Here is a 22,763-nt window from a genome sequence, read left to right on the forward strand (position 1 = left end):
CATTCTGCTAAATGAGTACTTTTACTTTTGGCACTTTAAGTAGATTTTGATGCCAATAACGTTTGTACTTTCTAACAAAGCATTTTTTTTTAATTATATATATATTTCTTATCCCATGATTTTGTAACCCATTTTTCACCCCTGTGTCAAACAAAGCATTTCTATATTGCATTATTGCAGTATTGATACTTTTACTTTAAGTTTGAGTATTTCTTCCCACCACTGCATTGTGCCTTACCGTCAACCTCCACCCTGGTTCGGACGGACACGGACACCGGCTGTTGGAGGAACGACCTGCGACTGGAATCTGGCACATACACACATAAGGAGAAGACATTTTGGAATCAGTTCAAAACGAGAAACTGCAGTCAAACTGAGCATGAAGTGACGCGGTGAGCTTGTAGATCTGCAATTTTTTAATCACTAAGGAAAAACTCTAAAATAACACAGATGCTTTCCCGGTTTAAATAGGTTAAAATAATCGATTATTGCTCAGCAAATAAGAGTCTAGTTTTGAACAAAACAAATGTGTGATACTTTGTGTCCCCATGCATGTAATTATTAGGAAAAAAGATAACGAAAAAGACAAATGTATCCGAAATCTAGACTGTGTGTGTGTGCTGTGCATGTGTGTGCGTAAAATAGGAAATGCCTTGTACCTCCAATGACAAGAAATGTTCCAGTGTCAAATTCCATCGCACTAATTTCAACCCTCCCACAGAAGTACATGGCAGAATCAAAGGGTTGGGCCTGGGAAATGTTCAGACGATAGAAGCCATCCGCAGGGTTCCCTCTAAATCGTGGGTGATCTTTAAACTCGTTGTGAAAGGAATCAGACACACCTGCATAGTGCGACACTATTAATTGGGGCGTTTCCCCGGCGCTTTGCTTATACCATGACAGGTGTGTGAAGCCGACTGGATAGAGACAAGGTAGGGTCACGTTGTCTCCAGCGCTGGCGTAGAGCGGAGTACTTCTCTTAGAGCCGGCATTGACGTGGCCATCACCTAAATACAGTTAAAATATACACTGTTCAATGTTTATGCAACGCACATCAACAGATTCTGCAAAGTTCTAGCTTTTCTCAATAAATGCAAGAGTTGTAACAACACTATTAATGCGTTTACTTACAGTCTCTGTGGAGAAGGGTGAGAAGCAGATAAAACCTGAACATCCTTCACTTTCTTGTGTTCATAATAATTCTGGTGCAATGAACCTGTATAACCAGATCAGCGGGGAAATAAAATCTTGACGCTCGTTCTAAAAAGGGAGTGACGAATGACGATTGGTCCGATTTGGATGCTCAGGTCACCAATTTCTTTTGGTTTTACATGTAGGTCAGTGCTTGTAAAAAATGCAGACTGACAGAAAATATACTGTGTGAGAGAGAGTGGTGGCCCCAATTCTTTCCAATAAGTCTGCTGTTCATAGAGCCAATTAGCTGAATTGGCAGTGGTTTCATATTCATTTATACGGCACTAAAGTCAATGTTTAAATTTGAAATCTCTCAATATGAATATCCATTCATATTCATATCTCATTTGGTGATATTATACATTTTAGTCCCTTTACCTGCACATTTGGAAGTAATCAGATTTCATTCAATAACAGAACAGTAATTACGTATTCACTCTACAAGTGATGGATTTAATAACTGTACTACTACTGATAGTACTCATTGCCAATAGAGTGTTTGTTACTTTGTTCAGTTATCTCCATGGTCTCCAGTTTAAACAGAAAATTCATGTTCAGGTTGGGATACCAATCAAATCAGGATAGAGAACGCAGTCGGGATTGGTGAAGGAAGGCACGCGCTGAGATTAAACAAGTGGAATTGTAAATGATGATACAAATAAATGAGCAGATAAAATTGGACCTGGAACACTATAAAAAAAATGTAAGCTGATGAATGGCTACTCACTCCTGTTTGGCTGAAATGTTGTCACCTACCTGAAAATGTATTTTCTGTTTATTAAGGAGCTGTAAAGACAGGGATATCCCTGGTACTGAACCATAGACTGTAAAAAATATGGACAAAGCGTTCCCCGGGTCTAACATGGACGTAAAATGAAGCCTGTAATTCCTTGCACTGTAAGTCGCCATATTTCTAGATCCGTTTGGGCCCAGCTGGCCATTGGCTGGCTCCGTTTGGGCCCAGCTGGCCAGACAACGAGGCGGGACTTCCCCCCTTACTCTTCGTTGGTTTTTATTTTGACTGAACGGGGGGTGGCTCCCGTTCATAGACTGTAATGGTAGCCACGCCCCTCAGAACATAAGTGACTTTATGGTCATTTCTTTAACAAATGGGACCATAATTTTCCAAAAAGAATATTATGACATGAGAAATGAGACTTTAAACTAGTGACTGGAAGCAGAAAGTATTCATGACCATGTTTATTAAGGTAATACAGTCTAGGTGAAGTTGGCAGCGCAACAACAGGCCATTATATGAACTGACTGCCCCCCTGTACTGAACACACACTCTGACTACTATCAGAATATAGTGATTCAGATTTAACCATTTCACACTCTCGAAAACGGCATCCTTCCAAATAACCTTCCAAAACTTTTGATTATCTTCAAGCATCTTTTTTTTTAAGAACACAGGTTTTCAAACAGCACAGCAAAGCACACTTCATGCCGTAAAACACCTGCGTGCTTTTAAGTTTTAAGACAAAATAAAAACATAAACTCAATGGCGATCTATTCCCACTCATCTCAAATCGCCATGCTGTGTCAAAATCTTTTTCAGAATGTTTTGAGACAGGAAAGTATATTGCTATTCATTCACAACAATTCCAAATATATCTTGCTTCCTAATGGAGCCTGTCAGACAAATCCCTTAATTTTACTGCAAAGTGATCCATTTCCGTAAAAATAGTCTGAAAATATAAAATGGTAAAGACTAAAGTGGAAATCGAGTGTGTGAATGAGATGAATGTAATGCCTATTCATACTTGGATGCACTCCGTGCCGCACACCAAACATAGCCATACAAGCTCACAACACATAGGCCCCTTTTCCACCGGTTGGTTCCCAGTGGGAACCGCTTCAGTTCTTTTTGGTTTTTAGTCCATGAGCCAGAGCTCCAAATTGTTAACGTGAATTATGAATTGAGTGGGCAAAACCATACCTATATTAGATTGTTATCACCATTAAACTCTCCCAATTGAGTACTTACACGAAGACAATGATTTATTGTATTACAAATTTTACATTTTTAAATATGCAAATGAGGCATTATGTAGGAAAATATGCAAAATAATCAAAAACATGAAAAAGCTACTACTGTGGAAGGGTTATCATGTATTAATTTACTTGTATTGATCCTATAAACAATTTAATATAGGGTATAGTTTGCCCACCAATTTTGGAGCTCTGGCTCATGGACTAAAAACCAAAAAGAACTGAACCGGTTCCCACTGGGAACCAACCGGTGGAAAAGGGGTCATAGAGACACATTGTGACCTTGTAGGTTGGCTATTATTTGTGGGGCACTTACTTACTTTACTTACGCCTATTACCCCTTCTGGGGTTTAGGCCGTCGACAAGAGTTCTCCAAGCATCCCGATCCTCAGCCAACACTTCCAGCTGTCCCCAAGTGTGGCCCATAGCTTTCGCATCTGCCTCCAAGTCTCTGCGCCAGGTGTTCCGTGGCCGACCTACGGAACACCTGGCGCAGAGACTTGGAGGCAGATGCGAAAGCTATGGGCCACAGTGCACAAATAAGTCTACCTAAATGAGGCTCAATGCTGAGTTTCAGTATAAAGTCTCCTGAGTCCAGTATACAGGTCATCTATGAAAATGTCCTTGCCTTGGTTAGTGAGTTGAACACCATCCTGAAAAAACAACCCTGGATGAGTGGTCTTTATATTTATGTGAAAGATGACTGCTCCAAATACTAGAAATTTAGCCATCTGCTGGTTCACGGAAATGCGAGCCTTGTTGATTTGGGTCGGCTTCCTGGCACCCGTCCATCGCCTTCGTGCAACAATACCGGAAAAGACAATTTTCATGTTTTCGTACTGAGAGTGCAGCCAGGAAAGCTCAGTCTTCATTCTTTGGAAAAGATTCCACTTTTTCACCCTGCAGAGGTCATTCCCTCCAGCGTGAATGAGCAGGATGTCGGGAGGGGGGCTGGTGGAAAGCTGCTTCTGCACTGTATGGATGACATCTCCCCAGAGCATGTCTTCCTTCACCAACCAAGTCACTTCTGCTGGCAACCCAAAATGGCGTCCCAAAGTCTGTACTACTCTGGGTTGTGCTTGTGCAATTGTACTTGATCCCACGATCCAGATAGATTTACCTGGGAAGACAGACCCAGAGACCACCATTTTAAAAGCGTTTACCGTTAAAAGCTTTTGCCGTTTCAGCGCCACCTGGTGGTCACCAGTTTAGGCTTTGAGTGCCAATTCTCCCATTATAAAAAAATAAAGAATTTATAATTCTATTATGCATGTAATGTGCATGTCATCACCTGTACACCAGATTAGAGGAATTTTCTAAATATATATATATTTTTTAGAATTCCCAAGGGATCACGTCTTGTCGTCCGTGGCATCCGGTCCATAATTGGCAATTAGACGTCTTGACGTTTTTGGCTCTTAAACTGTTTTAACATTACCCTAAAAGGTGTTTTGGTAAATAATCACATGAAGCATGAAGTACTTTTAGAACAGTGTGTGGATGGGGGGGGGGGGGGGGGGGGGGGGGGATAATTTAAGGATGGAACTTTATTTACATAAAATGGAAATTTGTCTTTGGTACACCGGCAGTCAATTTAACGTTACATAAAATACACAGATGCATTAAAATACTATATAAAATGCATTCACATAAACACAGCAACAGTGATCATGGGCAGTGGGGATTAGGAGGTGGAACCATTTAAACATTTTCTTATTTAAAATGTCCACAGCAATTGGCACAAACAAACAAACCAAAGCTTGTAGATCTGCTATTTTCACAATATTTATCTGTGGAATTGAGTCAAACTAAATGTAATGCAACTCAACTCCTACAATGCCAAGTGCATGTCAGTCAGGGTGGGGGGGTTTACCCTCAAATGTCTTTGAAAATCTACATACAAACAAACTCACGTGTTGCAAAGAGCTTGTAGATCTGCAGTTTTTTGTTTGTTTGCATTTTCTCCAGATGCTTATGTACTGAATAGGGTTAACTTACTGGTCAGAAGTTCATCTGTCCTGTCCTGTTGTAGGGTTAACTGATGATCGGTGCCTGTGGAAATTATTTGAATTACAACCTTTTAGGGATATCACCGCTGATAATAGACACCCATTACCATCCCATTCTGGACGAGAACCCCTCTTGGTGTTTGCAATAATGCCATTGAAAGCTCTACAAGCTCACTGAGTGCCGCGCTACGAGCTTGTAGATTTCAGATGGGGGTCGGCGGCCAATTACATATCGTTGCTGTCGGGAGGAAACTCCATTTTTGATTATTTTTGGCATAAATCAGTGCTATTGAACACCCTGTGTGTTGTTTCGAAAATATTGAACCGATGGAAAGTAGTAGAAAGTGCTTTGGACAAAACCTCTTAACTCCATTGGACCCTCAAACTGTCTGCTAAAGCAACTAACTCCACCACCTCTCATGGAAGTAATTGACAATATATAACCAACTTTGATGAGGTAGTATTGCTTCGTTTAATTTCCTGAAACTTGACCTGAGGTAGAATGGGCCTCAGGTCTAAATAGTACTATGATGCATCACTCGCCTCCACGTGTCCACCATCCAACACGCACCCCATTGTAGGCGTTGGGTGAAATCACCCCTCATAGTCCAGTTGGGATATTTCGCTCTAATTCGTCTAAAAGCGCCAAATTTTGTACAGATGTAGCCCAGGGCATGCTCTAATTATTTCACGCGTGTGCCCCATTATACCTATAATATATGATGGTTATAGGATGTTGTGTAGATTTCCAAGCCGTGGGCCGCAAGGATATAGGAAGTGAACCTCCAAATAATTTAAAAATATATAGGGCTCTATTTTCATCCATGCTAAACCCCTTATCCCTAAAGTACTTTGCCTTTTTTATATATATATATTCTAAATATTCACAGTATAGGGATAAGGCATTTACCATTGGTTGAAAGTAGAGCCCATGGACTCCATATCAAAGTATTGACGTCAATCATTTATCCCTGGGTAATTTCTCTATGGAGAATACCGGTAACAACTTAATGATAATATAACATTAAAGGACAACTTCACCCGTTCTGAACCCATTCTTCATATAATTGGTCCTAATATGGTGCCAGTTTAAAATGCCTATACATTGTATTCTGTGCATGCCACCCTTCCTGCCTTTCCCACTGTGGTAGAAAAGAAAGGAGAGCGTGAAACTCACCGATGTCCAGCTGCTCTTCAGGCTCCTGTTTCACAGAAACGGTCTTGGTCGGCACTGGAGAACTCTTCTTCACCCTGGAAACCACCTGTCGCTCTGGAATGACGGAAAACAAGGAAAGTGTGACAAGGGTTGTTAGATGAAGGTTGAACATAAAACAGAGAGAACAAGAGGAAATTCGGGAAATAACACAGCATGTTCCAAATATTACCATACTAGTCCTTACCCTTTTTGAATATATGAAGAGCAAATGATGTTCAGCGTGGGTAATGTGTTTTCCCCGTGTGGGTCTGTTGCGCAGAAAAGTGTGTCCCAGTATTAATCTGTTTCCGTCCCAACATGCATTTCACTGGTGACACTGGTGACACGTGATTTGCGGGGAGATGTTTTCTTTTTTAACGTAAATTAATTTAATTAAGATGAATGTTAGAATGTTTGGCGTGTGTAATGCAGGGCCGATTGAGGTTGGAGGACTGGGCTGTGTGGCGCTAGGTTCCGTGAGGCGGTCCGTGCGTCGTGGCGTTGTGAGATGGCGCAGAAAGCGAGCAGCTGTCTTGCTCTATGCCAAGGAAGTACTCTAACTGACAGACAGCGACCGAGCGACTTAGACAGCGAGCGAGGGTCCGCTACATTATTAGATAGATACACACACACTGCAGTTAATCTACTATCTCTCCCTCTATGTCTTCCATGTTTATGTATACAGCCAAGTATCTGACCATTTTTTTCTATGAATATTAGCTGTGTCAGACCTTTTACTGGAGTATTGTGTATAAATACATTGGTTCATAAAACTCTAAAACTCTCGTTAAAAAAAAACATAATAAAGAATCTATAGGAGGCACTCATACCAATGTTTCCACATCAAAGAGTGGTATCTAACAGTGCTAAACCTAGGATTAGTTAACACCTTAATCACGTTATTATGTGACCCATCAAGTCTGCTTTTAAAGCTGAACAAGAGGTTTCTCAAGAGAGCCTGGAAGGTGGTTAGACCAGAGTCGCAGAAGAGCTGACTAGCACTGCCACCCCTAGGCTTCTTCAGGAGAATCCTGAGAGCATCATTATAAGCCACCTTTAGCTTGCGCAGACTCTCTTTTTTATAGTTCACCCATAAGGGGGCTGTATACAGCGGGGTGCAGTACACTCTAAATAGGTTCACCTTGACCTGAGGTGGAATGGGCCTCAGGTCTAAATAGTACTATGATGCATCACTCGCCTCCACGTGTCCACCATCCAACACGCACCCCATTGTAGGCGTTGGGTGAAATCACCCCTCATAGTCCAGTTGGGATATTTCGCTCTAATTCGTCTAAAAGCGCCACATTTTGTACAGATGTAGCCCAGGGCATGCTCTAATTATTTCACGCGTGTGCCCCATTATACCTATAATATATGATGGTTATAGGATGTTGTGTAGATTTCCAAGCCGTGGGCCGCAAGGATATAGCAAGTGAACCTCCAAATAATTAAAAAATATATAGGGCTCTATTTTCATCCATGCTAAACTCCTTATCCCTAAAGTACTTTGCCTTTTTTTTAATATATATATTCTAAATATTCACAGTATAGGGATAAGGCATTTACCATTGGATGAAAGTAGAGCCCATAGACTCCATATCAAAGTATTGACGTCAATCATTTATCCCTGGGTAATTTCTCTATGGAGAATACCGGTAACAACTTAATGATAATATAACATTAAAGGACAACTTCACCCGTTCTGAACCCATTCTTCATATAATTGGTCCTAATATGGTGCCAGTTTAAAATGCCTATACATTGTATTCTGTGCATGCCACCCTTCCTGCCTTTCCCACTGTGGTAGAAAAGAAAGGAGAGCGTGAAACTCACCGATGTCCAGCTGCTCTTCAGGCTCCTGTTTCACAGAAACGGTCTTGGTCGGCACTGGAGAACTCTTCTTCACCCTGGAAACCACCTGTCGCTCTGGAATGACGGAATACAAGGAAAGTGTGACATGGGTTGTTAGATGAAGGTTGAACATAAAACAGAGAGAACAAGAGGAAATTCGGGAAATAACACAGCATGTTCCAAATATTACCATACTAGTCCTTACCCTTTTTGAATATATGAAGAGCAAATGATGTTCAGCGTGGGTAATGTGTTTTCCCTGTGTGGGTCTGTTGCGCAGAAAGGTGTGTCCCAGTATTAATCTGTGTCCGTCCCAACATGCATTTCACTGGTGACACTGGTGACACGTGATTTGCGGGGAGATGTTTTTTTTTTTTACGTAAATTAATTTAATTAAGATGAATGATAGAATGTTTGGCGTGTGTAATGCAGGGCCGATTGAGGTTGGAGGACTGGGCTGTGTGGCGCTAGGTTCCGTGAGGCGGTCCGTGCGTCGTGGCGTTGTGAGATGGCGCAGAAAGCGAGCAGCTGTCTTGCTCTATGCCAAGGAAGTACTCTAACTGAGGCAACCTGTATATTTGAGGAGAGCTCAAGCCAGTAGTTGTTAGCACAGCATCGAGCCAATCGCTGGGCTTTGCTCTTAGCTTCTCTCAAGGCATCAAGGTTCCTTTGGGAGGGGTTTTCCTTGTGCTTGAGGAAAGCAGTACGCTTAGCCTCTATGACTGGCTCCATCACTGCTGCATTTGCCTCAAACCAGTCTGCGTTTCTTCTTGTTCTCTTTCCATATGCTGCAATGGCTTGGTCATAGATGGTGTCTCGTAGGCAGTTCCACTTGTCAACAGCACTCCGCTGGTTAGATGTGGAGAGCGCTTGGTCGAGGGAGGTGAGGAAGCGATGTGTGACATCAGCGTTGGAAGAACGGCTGGCGTTGATACGTGGACGAGCCTTCTGCTTGGTGTGATGGATCTGCTTTGGCTGTAGCTTGACCTTGCTGAGGACTAGCGAGTGGTCTGTGTCACAGTCAGCACTGTGAAACGTTCGTGTGAGGTGAATACTGTTAAGTGCCTCACGCCTCGTGATGATGAGGTCGAGTTGGTGCCAACGTTTAGATCTGGGGTGTCTCCAGGAAACCCTGTGCAGGGGCTTTGTCTGAAAGAAGGTGTTGGTGATGCAAAGCTTGTGGTAGCAGCACAATTCTAGCAGACGTTGTCCATTTTCATTCATGTTCCCCACTCCAAAGTGACCAAGGCAGTCAGGCCAGGATTCATGGTCAGCACCTACCCTGGCATTGAAATCTCCCAGGAGGAGCAAATGCTCAGTCTTAGGGAAGGTCTTGACAACCGCATCAAGTTCCTCGTAAAACCTATCTTTTGACTCTGGTGGTGAGCAGAGAGTCGGGGCATAGGCACTCAACAGGTTGGCTGGCCCGCTACTGGTGGAAAGGCGGATTGTAAGGATCCTCTCAGAGCCTCCTGTCGGTGGGGTTATCATGGGAAGCAGAGTGTTCTTCACTGCGAATCCCACCCCATACTCCCGGGTCTCCTCTGCACTCTTGCCCTGCCAGAAGAAGGTGTAGTGTTTTTCCTTCAGAGAGCCACAGTCAGCGAGACGTGTCTCTTGGAGAGCAGTGATGTCAACATTAAGTCGGTGGAGCTCGCGGTCAATGATGGCTGTCTTGCGTGAGTCGTCGATGAGGTCAAGGCTGTCAGAGAGCCCTGTGCGCATGGTTCTGACATTCCAGCTTGCTACTCGAAGAGCTAACTTCGATTTCGTTTTCTTCGTTTTCATCCTATTTATTTTTGCTAGTGTTGACGTCCGCTAGTTGAGCTTTACCCAATGCCCCAACAGGATAACGCCAGCACTGGTGGATGGAACCAATGGAATACAGTGATTCCTCCCACCGTCAAAACTGGTCCGTGGCGCTCTGCTTTCGCCGCAAATCGGGTGGAAACTTATGCGCATTAGACTGCCAGCTTCCGTGTTTTTTCCTCCCTCCAGGGGGAGGCTGGAGTGACCTCTCCAGGGCGCAAGCCTGGGCAGGGTGTATGGGGATCCTGGGTTGCCCAATCATCAAAAACCCCCTCTCGACCGTGCTGATGTGATCCAGAGGAAAGCAAAGCAGTACATCTGGCATCAGTTTGGCTGCAGGAGCTGGCAGCAAGGGGTCAGCAGTGACACCTAGCCGCCTTAGGGGCTCCACTCCTGATTTTCTGTCTGGGTTTGCTCCCATATCCTTTCCTTCTCTCAAAGGTCCCACAAGGCAGCGGGGGGGGGGGGGGGGGGGGACGACTATTTGACCCATAGGTGGGGCAGTGGTTGGCGGATGCCAGGGCGTGTCCACACACCGGTGGGCCTGCGCACCTCGCCTCTGGGGCCCACTGCTGCTCCGAGATCCCCTCCAGTTCAGCCTGGGACCGCAAAGTCTCAGTTACCGTGTGTGGCCACGAGGAGGCACTGCAGGAGTCTTGGTGGTGGAGAGGCTGTGTACCGGCAGGAGGAGACTTACAAACTCTGCTCCTCTTTTCACCCTCCGCAAGGAGGGCTAGCCGGCGGCAGTAGCTGAAAGCAGAGAGTAGCAAGCAGGAGCAGCATGCAACATACACATGCAACATGCACTGACTACAAGCACTTCTACACAGTAATACTGCACTGGCGCATCACACACACCCTGTGTGCAGAGACACACACACACTGGAGGAGATATTAGGGGCATGTATGAGGGGATAAAACAAGCTACCGGCCCGTCCATCAAGAAAACGGCGCCACTCAAATCTAAGTCTGGTGAAGTCATCACAGACCGCGATAAGCAGATGGAAAGATGGGCTGAACATTACATGGAGCTATACGCTACAGAGAACACAGTGTCAGAGGAGGCTCTGAATAGAGTTCCAAATCTGCCCGTCATGGAGGATCTTGACAAGGAACCCACGCAGGAGGAGCTCAGCAAAGCCATCGACAGACTTGCTTGCGGCAAGGCCCCAGGTGCAGATGGGATAACACCTGACATCATGAAACTTGGGAAACCTTCCTTGCTTCCTCATCTTCACGACCTCCTCTGCCTCTGTTGGAATGATGGTGCTGTCCCCCAAGACCTGCGTGACTCCAAGATCGTCACACTGTACAAAAACAAGGGAGACCGCAGTGACTGCAATAATTACCGTGGCATCTCTCTGCTCAACATCGTGGGGAAGATCTTTGCCCGTGTTGCCCTCACTAGACTCCACCTCCTTGCAGAGCGCGTCTACCCTGAGTCACAATGTGGCTTTCGGGCAGAAAGGTCCACAGTGGATATGATCTTCACCCTTCGACAGCTACAGGAGAAATGTCGGGAACAGAGGAGACCCCTGTATCTCGCTTTCGTCGACCTCACAAAGGCCTTCGACCTTGTCAGCAGAGATGGTCTCTTCAAGCTGCTTGAAAAGATCGGATGCCCCCCAAAACTCCTTGCCGTCATAAAATCATTTCATGACAACACACAAGGTTCAGTCTGTTGGGAAGGTGAAACATCAAAGTCCTTTCCAATCCGCAGTGGCGTGAAACAGGGTTGCGTTCTTGCACCAACCCTCTTCGGAATCTTCTTCTCCCTAGTACTGTCAGCTGCTTTTGGCTCATGTCCTGAAGGTGTCTACCTACACACCAGAGCTGATGGCAAACTCTTCAACCTTGCGCGTCTGCGCTCAAAGACCAAGGTGACCAGTGTCCTCCTGAGGGAAATGCTTTTTGCTGATGATGCAGCACTAGCATCCCACACCGAGTCTGGACTCCAGGGGCTGATGGACAGGCTTTCATCTGCTTGTAAGGAGTTCTGTCTTACCATCAGTATAAAGAAGACCAATGTCATGGGACAGGATGTTGGAACTCCACTCTCCATTGACATTGAGGGTCAGACTCTGGAATGTGTTAACACCTTCACATACCTCGGATCTGCAATCTCCAGCGATCTTTCCCTTGACACAGAACTGGGCACCCGTCTTGCAAGAGCCGCCACAGTGATGGCCAGGCTGTCACAAAGAGTGTGGTCAAACAACCACCTAGCTACGCGCACAAAACTCCAGGTCTACCAAGCCTGCGTCGTCAGCACCCTGATGTATGGCAGCGAGGCCTGGACCACATACACCAGACATGAGAAACGACTCAACAGCTTCCACCTGCGTTGTCTACGTCGCATCCTGGGAATCTCTTGGCAGGACAAAATTCCCAACACAGAAGTCCTGGAACGTGCTCACTCCACCAGCATGTTCACCATGCTGAGCCAGCGCCGCCTCAGGTGGCTTGGCCATGTCCACAGGATGGACCCCAGCCGGCTCCCCAGGGCCGTCCTGTATGGAGAGCTGTCAACAGGCTCCAGACCTCTTGGTCGCCCACGCCTGCGCTTCAGGGACGTTTGCAAACGTGACATGAAGCAGGCAGGCATTGACCACAACAGCTGGGAGGAAGCTGCAAAGGACCGTGGCGTATGGAGGCGGACTGTCGCTGCAGGAACTCGCCGTGCCGAGGAGAGACACATCTCTTTGCTGCAGGCGAAGAGACAGAAGAGGAAACTGCGTGAAGCAGCCCCCACTCCTGTGCCAGTCCCCTCTCGTTTTGTCTGCACCAACTGCGCTAAAGACTGTCACTCCGGAGCGGGGCTGTCCAGCCACAGCCGTCGCTGCAAGAAATCATGACCACCCAGGCGCAATCCATCGTCATCACTGACGGACGGATGCCTATGACTCTAACTGACAGACAGCGACCGAGCGACTTAGACAGCGAGCGAGGGTCCGCTACATTATTAGATAGATACACACACACTGCAGTTAATCTACTATCTCTCCCTCTATGTCTTCCATGTTTATGTATACAGCCAAGTATCTGACCATTTTTTTCTATGAATATTAGCTGTGTCAGACCTTTTACTGGAGTATTGTGTATAAATACATTGGTTCATAAAACTCTAAAACTCTCGTTAAAAAAAAACATAATAAAGAATCTATAGGAGGCACTCATACCAATGTTTCCACATCAAAGAGTGGTATCTAACAGTGCTAAACCTAGGATTAGTTAACACCTTAATCACGTTATTATGTGACCCATCAAGTCTGCTTTTAAAGCTGAACAAGAGGTTTCTCAAGAGAGCCTGGAAGGTGGTTAGACCAGAGTCGCAGAAGAGCTGACTAGCACTGCCACCCCTAGGCTTCTTCAGGAGAATCCTGAGAGCATCATTATAAGCCACCTTTAGCTTGCGCAGACTCTCTTTTTTATAGTTCACCCATAAGGGGGCTGTATACAGCGGGGTGCAGTACACTCTAAATAGGTTCACCTTGACCTGAGGTGGAATGGGCCTCAGGTCTAAATAGTACTATGATGCATCACTCGCCTCCACGTGTCCACCATCCAACACGCACCCCATTGTAGGCGTTGGGTGAAATCACCCCTCATAGTCCAGTTGGGATATTTCGCTCTAATTCGTCTAAAAGCGCCACATTTTGTACAGATGTAGCCCAGGGCATGCTCTAATTATTTCACGCGTGTGCCCCATTATACCTATAATATATGATGGTTATAGGATGCAGGGCTTAAAGCCAAAAACAATCCCAAGACTGAAAATGTGTTTTTGCAAATCTGCACTGATCTCATTAAATGACCCCTATGAGATCCTCAGGACTGAAATCAGTCCCCAGGACTGAGAACTTTAAGCCCTGAGGATGTTGTGTAGATTTCCAAGCCGTGGGCCGCAAGGATATAGCAAGTGAACCTCCAAATAATTAAAAAATATATAGGGCTCTATTTTCATCCATGCTAAACTCCTTATCCCTAAAGTACTTTGCCTTTTTTTTTATATATATATTCTAAATATTCACAGTATAGGGATAAGGCATTTACCATTGGATGAAAGTAGAGCCCATAGACTCCATATCAAAGTATTGACGTCAATCATTTATCCCTGGGTAATTTCTCTATGGAGAATACCGGTAACAACTTAATGATAATATAACATTAAAGGACAACTTCACCCGTTCTGAACCCATTCTTCATATAATTGGTCCTAATATGGTGCCAGTTTAAAATGCCTATACATTGTATTCTGTGCATGCCACCCTTCCTGCCTTTCCCACTGTGGTAGAAAAGAAAGGAGAGCGTGAAACTCACCGATGTCCAGCTGCTCTTCAGGCTCCTGTTTCACAGAAACGGTCTTGGTCGGCACTGGAGAACTCTTCTTCACCCTGGAAACCACCTGTCGCTCTGGAATGACGGAATACAAGGAAAGTGTGACATGGGTTGTTAGATGAAGGTTGAACATAAAACAGAGAGAACAAGAGGAAATTCGGGAAATAACACAGCATGTTCCAAATATTACCATACTAGTCCTTACCCTTTTTGAATATATGAAGAGCAAATGATGTTCAGCGTGGGTAATGTGTTTTCCCTGTGTGGGTCTGTTGCGCAGAAAGGTGTGTCCCAGTATTAATCTGTGTCCGTCCCAACATGCATTTCACTGGTGACACTGGTGACACGTGATTTGCGGGGAGATGTTTTTTTTTTTACGTAAATTAATTTAATTAAGATGAATGATAGAATGTTTGGCGTGTGTAATGCAGGGCCGATTGAGGTTGGAGGACTGGGCTGTGTGGCGCTAGGTTCCGTGAGGCGGTCCGTGCGTCGTGGCGTTGTGAGATGGCGCAGAAAGCGAGCAGCTGTCTTGCTCTATGCCAAGGAAGTACTCTAACTGACAGACAGCGACCGAGCGACTTAGACAGCGACCGAGGGTCCGCTACATTATTAGATAGATACACACACACTGCAGTTAATCTACTATCTCTCCCTCTATGTCTTCCATGTTTATGTATACAGCCAAGTATCTGACCATTTTTTTCTATGAATATTAGCTGTGTCAGACCTTTTACTGGAGTATTGTGTATAAATACATTGGTTCATAAAACTCTAAAACTCTCGTTAAAAAAAAACATAATAAAGAATCTATAGGAGGCACTCATACCAATGTTTCCACATCAAAGAGTGGTATCTAACAGTGCTAAACCTAGGATTAGTTAACACCTTAATCACGTTATTATGTGACCCATCAAGTCTGCTTTTAAAGCTGAACAAGAGGTTTCTCAAGAGAGCCTGGAAGGTGGTTAGACCAGAGTCGCAGAAGAGCTGACTAGCACTGCCACCCCTAGGCTTCTTCAGGAGAATCCTGAGAGCATCATTATAAGCCACCTTTAGCTTGCGCAGACTCTCTTTTTTATAGTTCACCCATAAGGGGGCTGTATACAGCGGGGTGCAGTACACTCTAAATAGGTTCACCTTGACCTGAGGTGGAATGGGCCTCAGGTCTAAATAGTACTATGATGCATCACTCGCCTCCACGTGTCCACCATCCAACACGCACCCCATTGTAGGCGTTGGGTGAAATCACCCCTCATAGTCCAGTTGGGATATTTCGCTCTAATTCGTCTAAAAGCGCCACATTTTGTACAGATGTAGCCCAGGGCATGCTCTAATTATTTCACGCGTGTGCCCCATTATACCTATAATATATGATGGTTATAGGATGTTGTGTAGATTTCCAAGCCGTGGGCCGCAAGGATATAGCAAGTGAACCTCCAAATAATTAAAAAATATATAGGGCTCTATTTTCATCCATGCTAAACTCCTTATCCCTAAAGTACTTTGCCTTTTTTTTTATATATATATTCTAAATATTCACAGTATAGGGATAAGGCATTTACCATTGGATGAAAGTAGAGCCCATAGACTCCATATCAAAGTATTGACGGCAATCATTTATCCCTGGGTAATATCTCTATGGAGAATACCGGTAACAACTTAATGATAATATAACATTAAAGGACAACTTCACCCGTTCTGAACCCATTTTTCATATAATTGGTCCTAATATGGTGCCAGTTTAAAATGCCTAGACATTGTATTCTGTGCATGCCACCCTTCCTGCCTTTCCCACTGTGGTAGAAAAGAAAGGAGAGCGTGAAACTCACCGATGTCCAGCTGCTCTTCAGGCTCCTGTTTCACAGAAACGGTCTTGGTCGGCACTGGAGAACTCTTCTTCACCCTGGAAACCACCTGTCGCTCTGGAATGACGGAATACAAGGAAAGTGTGACATGGGTTGTTAGATGAAGGTTGAACATAAAACAGAGAGAACAAGAGGAAATTCGGGAAATAACACAGCATGTTCCAAATATTACCATACTAGTCCTTACCCTTTTTGAATATATGAAGAGCAAATGATGTTCAGCGTGGGTAATGTGTTTTCCCTGTGTGGGTCTGTTGCGCAGAAAGGTGTGTCCCAGTATTAATCTGTGTCCGTCCCAACATGCATTTCACTGGTGACACTGGTGACACGTGATTTGCGGGGAGATGTTTTTTTTTTTAACGTAAATTAATTTAATTAAGATGAATGATAGAATGTTTGGCGTGTGTAATGCAGGGCCGATTGAGGTTGGAGGACTGGGCTGTGTGGCGCTAGGTTCCGTGAGGCGGTCCGTGCGTCGTGGCGTTGTGAGATGGCGCAAAAGCGAGCAGCTGTCTTGCTCTATGCCAAGGAAGTACTCTGACTGACAGACAGCGACCGAGCGATTTAGACAGCGAGCGAGGGTCCGCTACATTATTAGATAGATACACACACTGCAGTTAATCTACTATCTCTCCCTCTATGTCTTCCATGTTTATGTATACAGCCAAGTATCTGACCATTTTGTTCTATGAATATTAGCTGTGTCAGACCTTTTACTGGAGTATTGCGTTTTGAGCTTGTACAATATGTAACAGTATGTATCGGACCACAATGGATGACACAAAATGGATAACACAAAAAGGTCCAAGGGACAGGTTGGTTGTCCCTTGGACTTTGTGTTATCCATTTAGCCTAAATGTTTAACTGTACCTCCTCATGCCGTTTACATTTCTGTCTAATAAAGTACGGTAATCAATCAATCAATCAATAAGTTAGCCGAGGATGATAGCCTTAGAACAGAAAAGAACAAATCTAAGACAGGAAAGTATGTAACTTACTCATGTCCAGCTGGTCTTCAGGTTCCCTTTTAACAGAAACGGTCCTGGCCGGCCGGACATTCATCCAGCGTGTGTCTTCCTTCACCAACCAAGTCCAGAGTTCTTAAGTTAACATAGTTGGATTAAAACAGAAAGACGCCATAAATCACTCAAAGTGAGTGACAGACTCAACAGTAGCACACAGCATGCAAGGCAGCGATGCATGCACGCAAACAACATGTTTCTCCAGCTGAGATTTAGTGTCTCCAACTCTCTCTGGAAGAGGTTGCACATGCTCCAACACAAACACATGAAGCTTCAGCTGACACAAATCAACACCAAGCTGTTTGTCCAAAACACACAATAACTCCTCTCCCACCGACGTCATGTGTTCATTTATCTTCAGCCTTTCTCACTGTAGTAGGAAAGAAAGGAGAACATGAAACTCACCGGTGTCCAGCTGATCTTCAGGCTCCTGTTTCACAGAAACGGTCCTGGCCGGCACTGGAGAACTCTTCTTCACCTTCAGGCAGGACTGCCCCAACTGGTCTGGAATGAGGGAAAACAACAAGAACTTAATTCACTTTGATGCGACATCGAGGGAACACAGGGGAATTACATCGTTTACATTTAAAGTACTCAATCAATCAATAAATTAAGCCAAGACATACCCTTAGAACAGAACAGGAAACAATCTAAGAAAGGAGAGTATGAAACTTACTGATGTCCAGATGGTCTTCATGTTCATGTTTAATAGAAAAGGTCCTGGCTGGCCGTGGAGAACTATTCTCCCGCTGGTCTGGAATAAAATGAGGACTTTGATAGCCTACTATAAATGTGATCATTTTTTCTATGATTATCATTCAGCTGTTTTGAGGACTTACAGTAAGCTAAGTCAAGATGACAACCTTAGAACAGAAGAAAATCAAAGAAATAAATTAAACGTACATATGTCCAGGTGGTCTTCATGTTCCTGTTTAACGGAAACGCTCCTGGCTGGCCACTGGTCTGGAATGAGGGAACAGAATGAGGACTTTGATGTGATGTGGGTTGTAGATGAAGGTTAAACGTAAAACAGAAGCATGGGGTCTAAAGGGGCAGAGGCGTTTAATGCGTGTGCACACACACACACACACACGTGTGCGACTGGATTACCAGCCGGGTGCCCAGACGGTTACGCCACCGCCTGGGCTCTAACTCCCTTTTCAGTGAAGTTTCGTAACTCCCAGTATTACCTGAAAACATTGACACACTTCCACAGAACAGTGCACAAAAGTTTAGTGCACTGTTCCGTGGAAGAAAAATCTTCACTGCAAGGCAGGGACCACATGCAATAAATACCTTCATGGAGAGAGAGGGAGGGGGGGGGGGGGGGGAGAGAGAGAGAGAGAGAGAGAGAGAGAGAGAGAGAGAGAGACACACACACACACACACACACACACACACACACACACACACACTCTGCTGGCCCAATTCAAGCCAATCTTGTGTAGTGTACGACTGTACATGAATAAACCTTTTCACAGACACAGATCATGTAAAATTGTGAATTAATTTAGTTTTTGTTCTTTTCTAGATAACAATGTCTAGTTGATCAGCTATTTTTGCTACTAGTGCTACAAACAAGAAGTGTCATATAATATAAATGGATACCCAGAAAGGACTGATTTGTCCCTTCTTAGGTCCAAATCACATGACTATGGGCACCTTGTCCACTTTTACACCTAGGACATGGGAGAGAGCACAGATCAGAGAGGTGGTGAGAGGTGTTATTTGCCAGGATTTTAATGCCTTTGTGATTTGGGTTTTTCCAAAAATGATCAGCCAGTTATTTGGCTACAATTTTCGGGTCACGAAGGAGGGTGGGGATAATTCCGAGCCCTACATAATATCCGAGGACTTATTTAGGGTTCGTAGTCTGGTGGCGTTTGAGAATGTCAGGAATGTGGGGAATCAATCTATTATTTTTCCACCGGAGAAAGAATAGTTAACACAGTGGGGGATGTAAAGTTCACGGACAAACGGAGTCACCTAAAATATTATATTCCAGTGGAGGGGTGCAGGCACTGCAGGGGCCATCCTCGTCGTTATTGGAGATTGAGGCAGAGGTTTGGTGATCTGTGTTACCATGTCTAGAGGTCAGCACCCTGGAGAGACAGACAAACAAACACGTCATGGTCCAGTTTAATAATACATTGTTCCCTTTCTCCTCCAAGGTTTTGAGACAATGTTGAGGACCACTGACCCCTTGCTGTGGGTCTCCTCCGCCTTGGCCATGTAGACGCACCGCTTCTTCACGGGTGGGGCAGGATCGGCATTCTCCATAATCCCCGATGGGCTAGTAGTGTCTAGGATTCGGAGACGACGAGAGCAGGGCCGGCTCCAGGATGAAATGACTAAGGGTGCAGTCGAAAATGTTGAGGGTGCACATTGTTATTTTTATTTCACACAGCAATTGCATTGTTAAATCAAACAGCTAGGGTGATAACTTAGCAATACAAGAGTCTGGTACTTCATAAAACAATAGATGTTTTGACCTTATGTAAAGTCAAGCATGATACATTGAAGACTCAACTGAAAAAAAGGAATTATATATTATAAATATAATTTATAAGTAACTACACACACATCAACCTTATCTATGGTGAGGCCAGTTAGAGTTACTGCTACAAATTATTTGGTTTGACAAATTAGGCAGGGGCAAAATGTTTTAACTAACCATCATTTGATCAGTCGATACCAGACCATAAGTTACAGAACAGAAAAGAAATTAGACCATGAAACGTACTATGGTACAGGTGTTCTTCAGGCTCCTCTTCCTGTTCAGTAGAAACAGTTATACACAGTTACACACTGGAGAACTCCTCTTCAGTTTCACTTTGGACTCCACAGACTGGTCTGGAATGAAGGAACAGAATAAGGACTTTAATATTAAGGACTGACACAGCCGTAGATGAAGGTTGAATATAAATAGGATGTAAAGAAGGAGTCATCTGTTTATATGAAGACTACCATACTCATAAGCCCTGGCAGGGTAGTTCTGGAGTAGTTCCAACGGATTGTGTGGCCCTGGTTTTTCCCTAGTGGGACTGATTGAGGGTAACTACTGGGACGTAAGTCGGTACTTGATCACCCCGGCTGGGTCGCCTGGGTGGGGGGTATGATATTCGAGAGACCTGAAACCCAGATGACCTTGGGATACATCACTGAGGATACGTCCCAGGTGCATCCATGCAATGTTTTTTTGTTATAGTTCTTCTATTTATAGTGACTCACAGGAATAGACTATGTGACAACCAGGTATACCGGTAGTCTGGTGACCACCGGAGAGACGGGTGTCAGCCGGAATGTAGACGGCACCCGGGTGAGCAGTATGGGTTAGCGCCCCAGCCTGTGTCCTCCGTGAGGAGGAAGCCCAACATAGTTTTTTTGTTATAATAATTACTGTACAATAGTTTCTAACAGGCCGACCAATGCTGTAACTTCACCACTAAGTCAGCGACTGAGTCCGTCAGTGGGTGACATTTGCAGGTTTTTGTGTGCACATATAAAATGTTTTAAGCTATTTTATGGTGCAGTTTTTATTTTGTTCTGCATTTGCACACCATAAGAAGATGTAAAGTCGGTCTGACAGTTCATCACTGAGATAATCAGTATATGCCCACATGGGCATAGCCCTCCAAGCAGAACCCAAATGCTACTGAAGTTTCTGACATTTGTTCGACCCAATATCAAAAAAGTTTTACGTAGGGTCCCGAAAGGGGCTAACATGGGCATATCGGTGGTTCTGAGACAGCCGGCAATCGGACCGACTGGGCAGTGCCAGTGACCCAAAATACATTCCCAAAGTAATGTACAGTATGAGTCTTTATGGGTTTGGGCCTAAACTTTATAACTGTGGACTGGAGACCTATGTGGGTGGGTGATTTAGTTTAAACTGGTTTGTCCTCTTTTGCTGTGAAAATGGAAGGCCCTGGTGTAAACAAGTCTAGTGCTTTGTCATGGTTTCGTCCTCAATGTAGCAGTTTTTGTATTCCCATGTGCTTTTGTTTGAAATGTATACCCGTTCTACATATTGTGAAGGGGGAAAAAAACAATCAATCAAAAGGGATGCAAATTAAGGTTAATCATTAATCGAAAGTTGATTCACCTTATCAATCTACCTACCGCATCATCATCGATACATATTGATTGCTTTTTATTAAACAACGCAGCAATGCTAATCGCTGTACCAGCAAATTTCTAACACCGGCCGTGGAGGCGTGGCACATGTGGCGAGGACTTTATATTTGAAATCAGAATGTTTATATATGTACACGTTTGTACTGTAAATGTAGCGATTGCGTAAAACAGGCTGCAGTTGCGCCATGAGTCATGTTTCAGCATAGCCATGGTTCATGTCATGACTCTCGTATTCATACATGTCATGATAATCATCATGGCAGTCATGTTTCAGGGCTAGTTTCAGCAGGGCTACTCTTGATCCAACTTTCCAGAGTCTATGCTGTTGTCTGACTCTGCGTTCAGACTAGCCCCTCTCGGAACCCTCCATAAAGCTTTTCTGAAATTTGGATGACGCTTTATCTGGGTCGTCAAAAATATCAGAAACTTCAGTAGCATTGGGTTCTGCTTGTAGGGCTACGTTCAGACCATGTATCACTTAATGTAAATTAAAATATAGACTCCGACCTGAAGGTGAACAAAATAAAACACAATAAATAAAATGACATTAAACAAAGACACATTCACATACCGAGTCTTCCTGTATTGCTGCAGTGCTACAACCATACTAAAGGCTACAACTCTGTTGTTTACAAGTTGTTGGAAAGTGTAACCGCTTATTTCTGGCAGCGTCTAGTGAACAGATCTAATGAACAGATTTAAGGCTTCCGGTGGACGATCTCTTCAAAATAAGAGTACCCTCTAGAGTATTGAAAAAAAGTTTAATTTGCACATTAAAACTACAAATTAAGCATTTAAATGATGCTATATGATGCTATAAGACACACATTATGTTTCTGTGTAAAAATAAGTAATTAAATCATTATAATAATAATAATAAAGTTATCTAAATGGATAAATGCTATTCACTGGAGTGCATGGACTTTATAAAGTGGACACTGGACAAAAGACGGCTCCGCGAGGCAACTATCTGGACATACCCACGCGTTCGGGGAGATGTCCTGTACCACACCCCACTCTCCGCTAAGCGGGAGAGGTGTAAAATTCACAGCAGCAGACCTTCTACTGGGGTCAAGGCTGACAAAAAGTACCGTTTCCGGACCCAGAATGGACACTGGACAAAAGACGGCTCCGCGAGGCAACTATCTGGACATACCCACGCGTTCGGGGAGATGTCCTCTACCACACCCCACTCTCCGCTAAGCGGGAGAGGTGTAAAATTCACAGCAGCAGCCCTTCTACTGTGGTCAATGCTGAAAAAAGTACCGTTTCCGGACCCAGAATGGACACTGGACAAAGAGGCCTCCGCGAGGCAACTATCTGGACATACCCACACGTTCGGGGAGAT

General features: G+C 44.3%; 1 protein-coding gene across 1 annotated transcript; it reads right to left on the bottom strand.

The window, feature by feature from the left end:
* Positions 1-13,325: 13,325 nt before the first annotated feature.
* On the bottom strand, positions 13,326-22,078 carry LOC310859242 (uncharacterized protein; the record flags this gene model as incomplete). The annotated part of the gene is made up of 11 exons (XM_083765644.1): positions 21,987-22,078; positions 20,022-20,131; positions 19,479-19,629; positions 19,265-19,380; positions 18,182-18,241; positions 17,955-18,032; positions 17,684-17,782; positions 17,255-17,356; positions 16,221-16,313; positions 14,371-14,463; positions 13,326-13,357 (listed from the first exon to the last, which is right to left on the bottom strand). Exons 3-11 carry the CDS (start codon positions 19,556-19,558, stop codon positions 13,326-13,328), a joined length of 753 nt encoding a protein of 250 aa, XP_083621770.1. The 5' UTR covers positions 19,559-19,629; positions 20,022-20,131; positions 21,987-22,078.
* Between the last annotated feature and the right edge of the window lie 685 nt (positions 22,079-22,763).

Source organism: Protomyctophum parallelum (assembly GCF_964188405.1).
Source record: "Protomyctophum parallelum genome assembly, chromosome: 5".
In the NCBI taxonomy this organism is placed as follows: domain Eukaryota; kingdom Metazoa; phylum Chordata; class Actinopteri; order Myctophiformes; family Myctophidae; genus Protomyctophum; species Protomyctophum parallelum.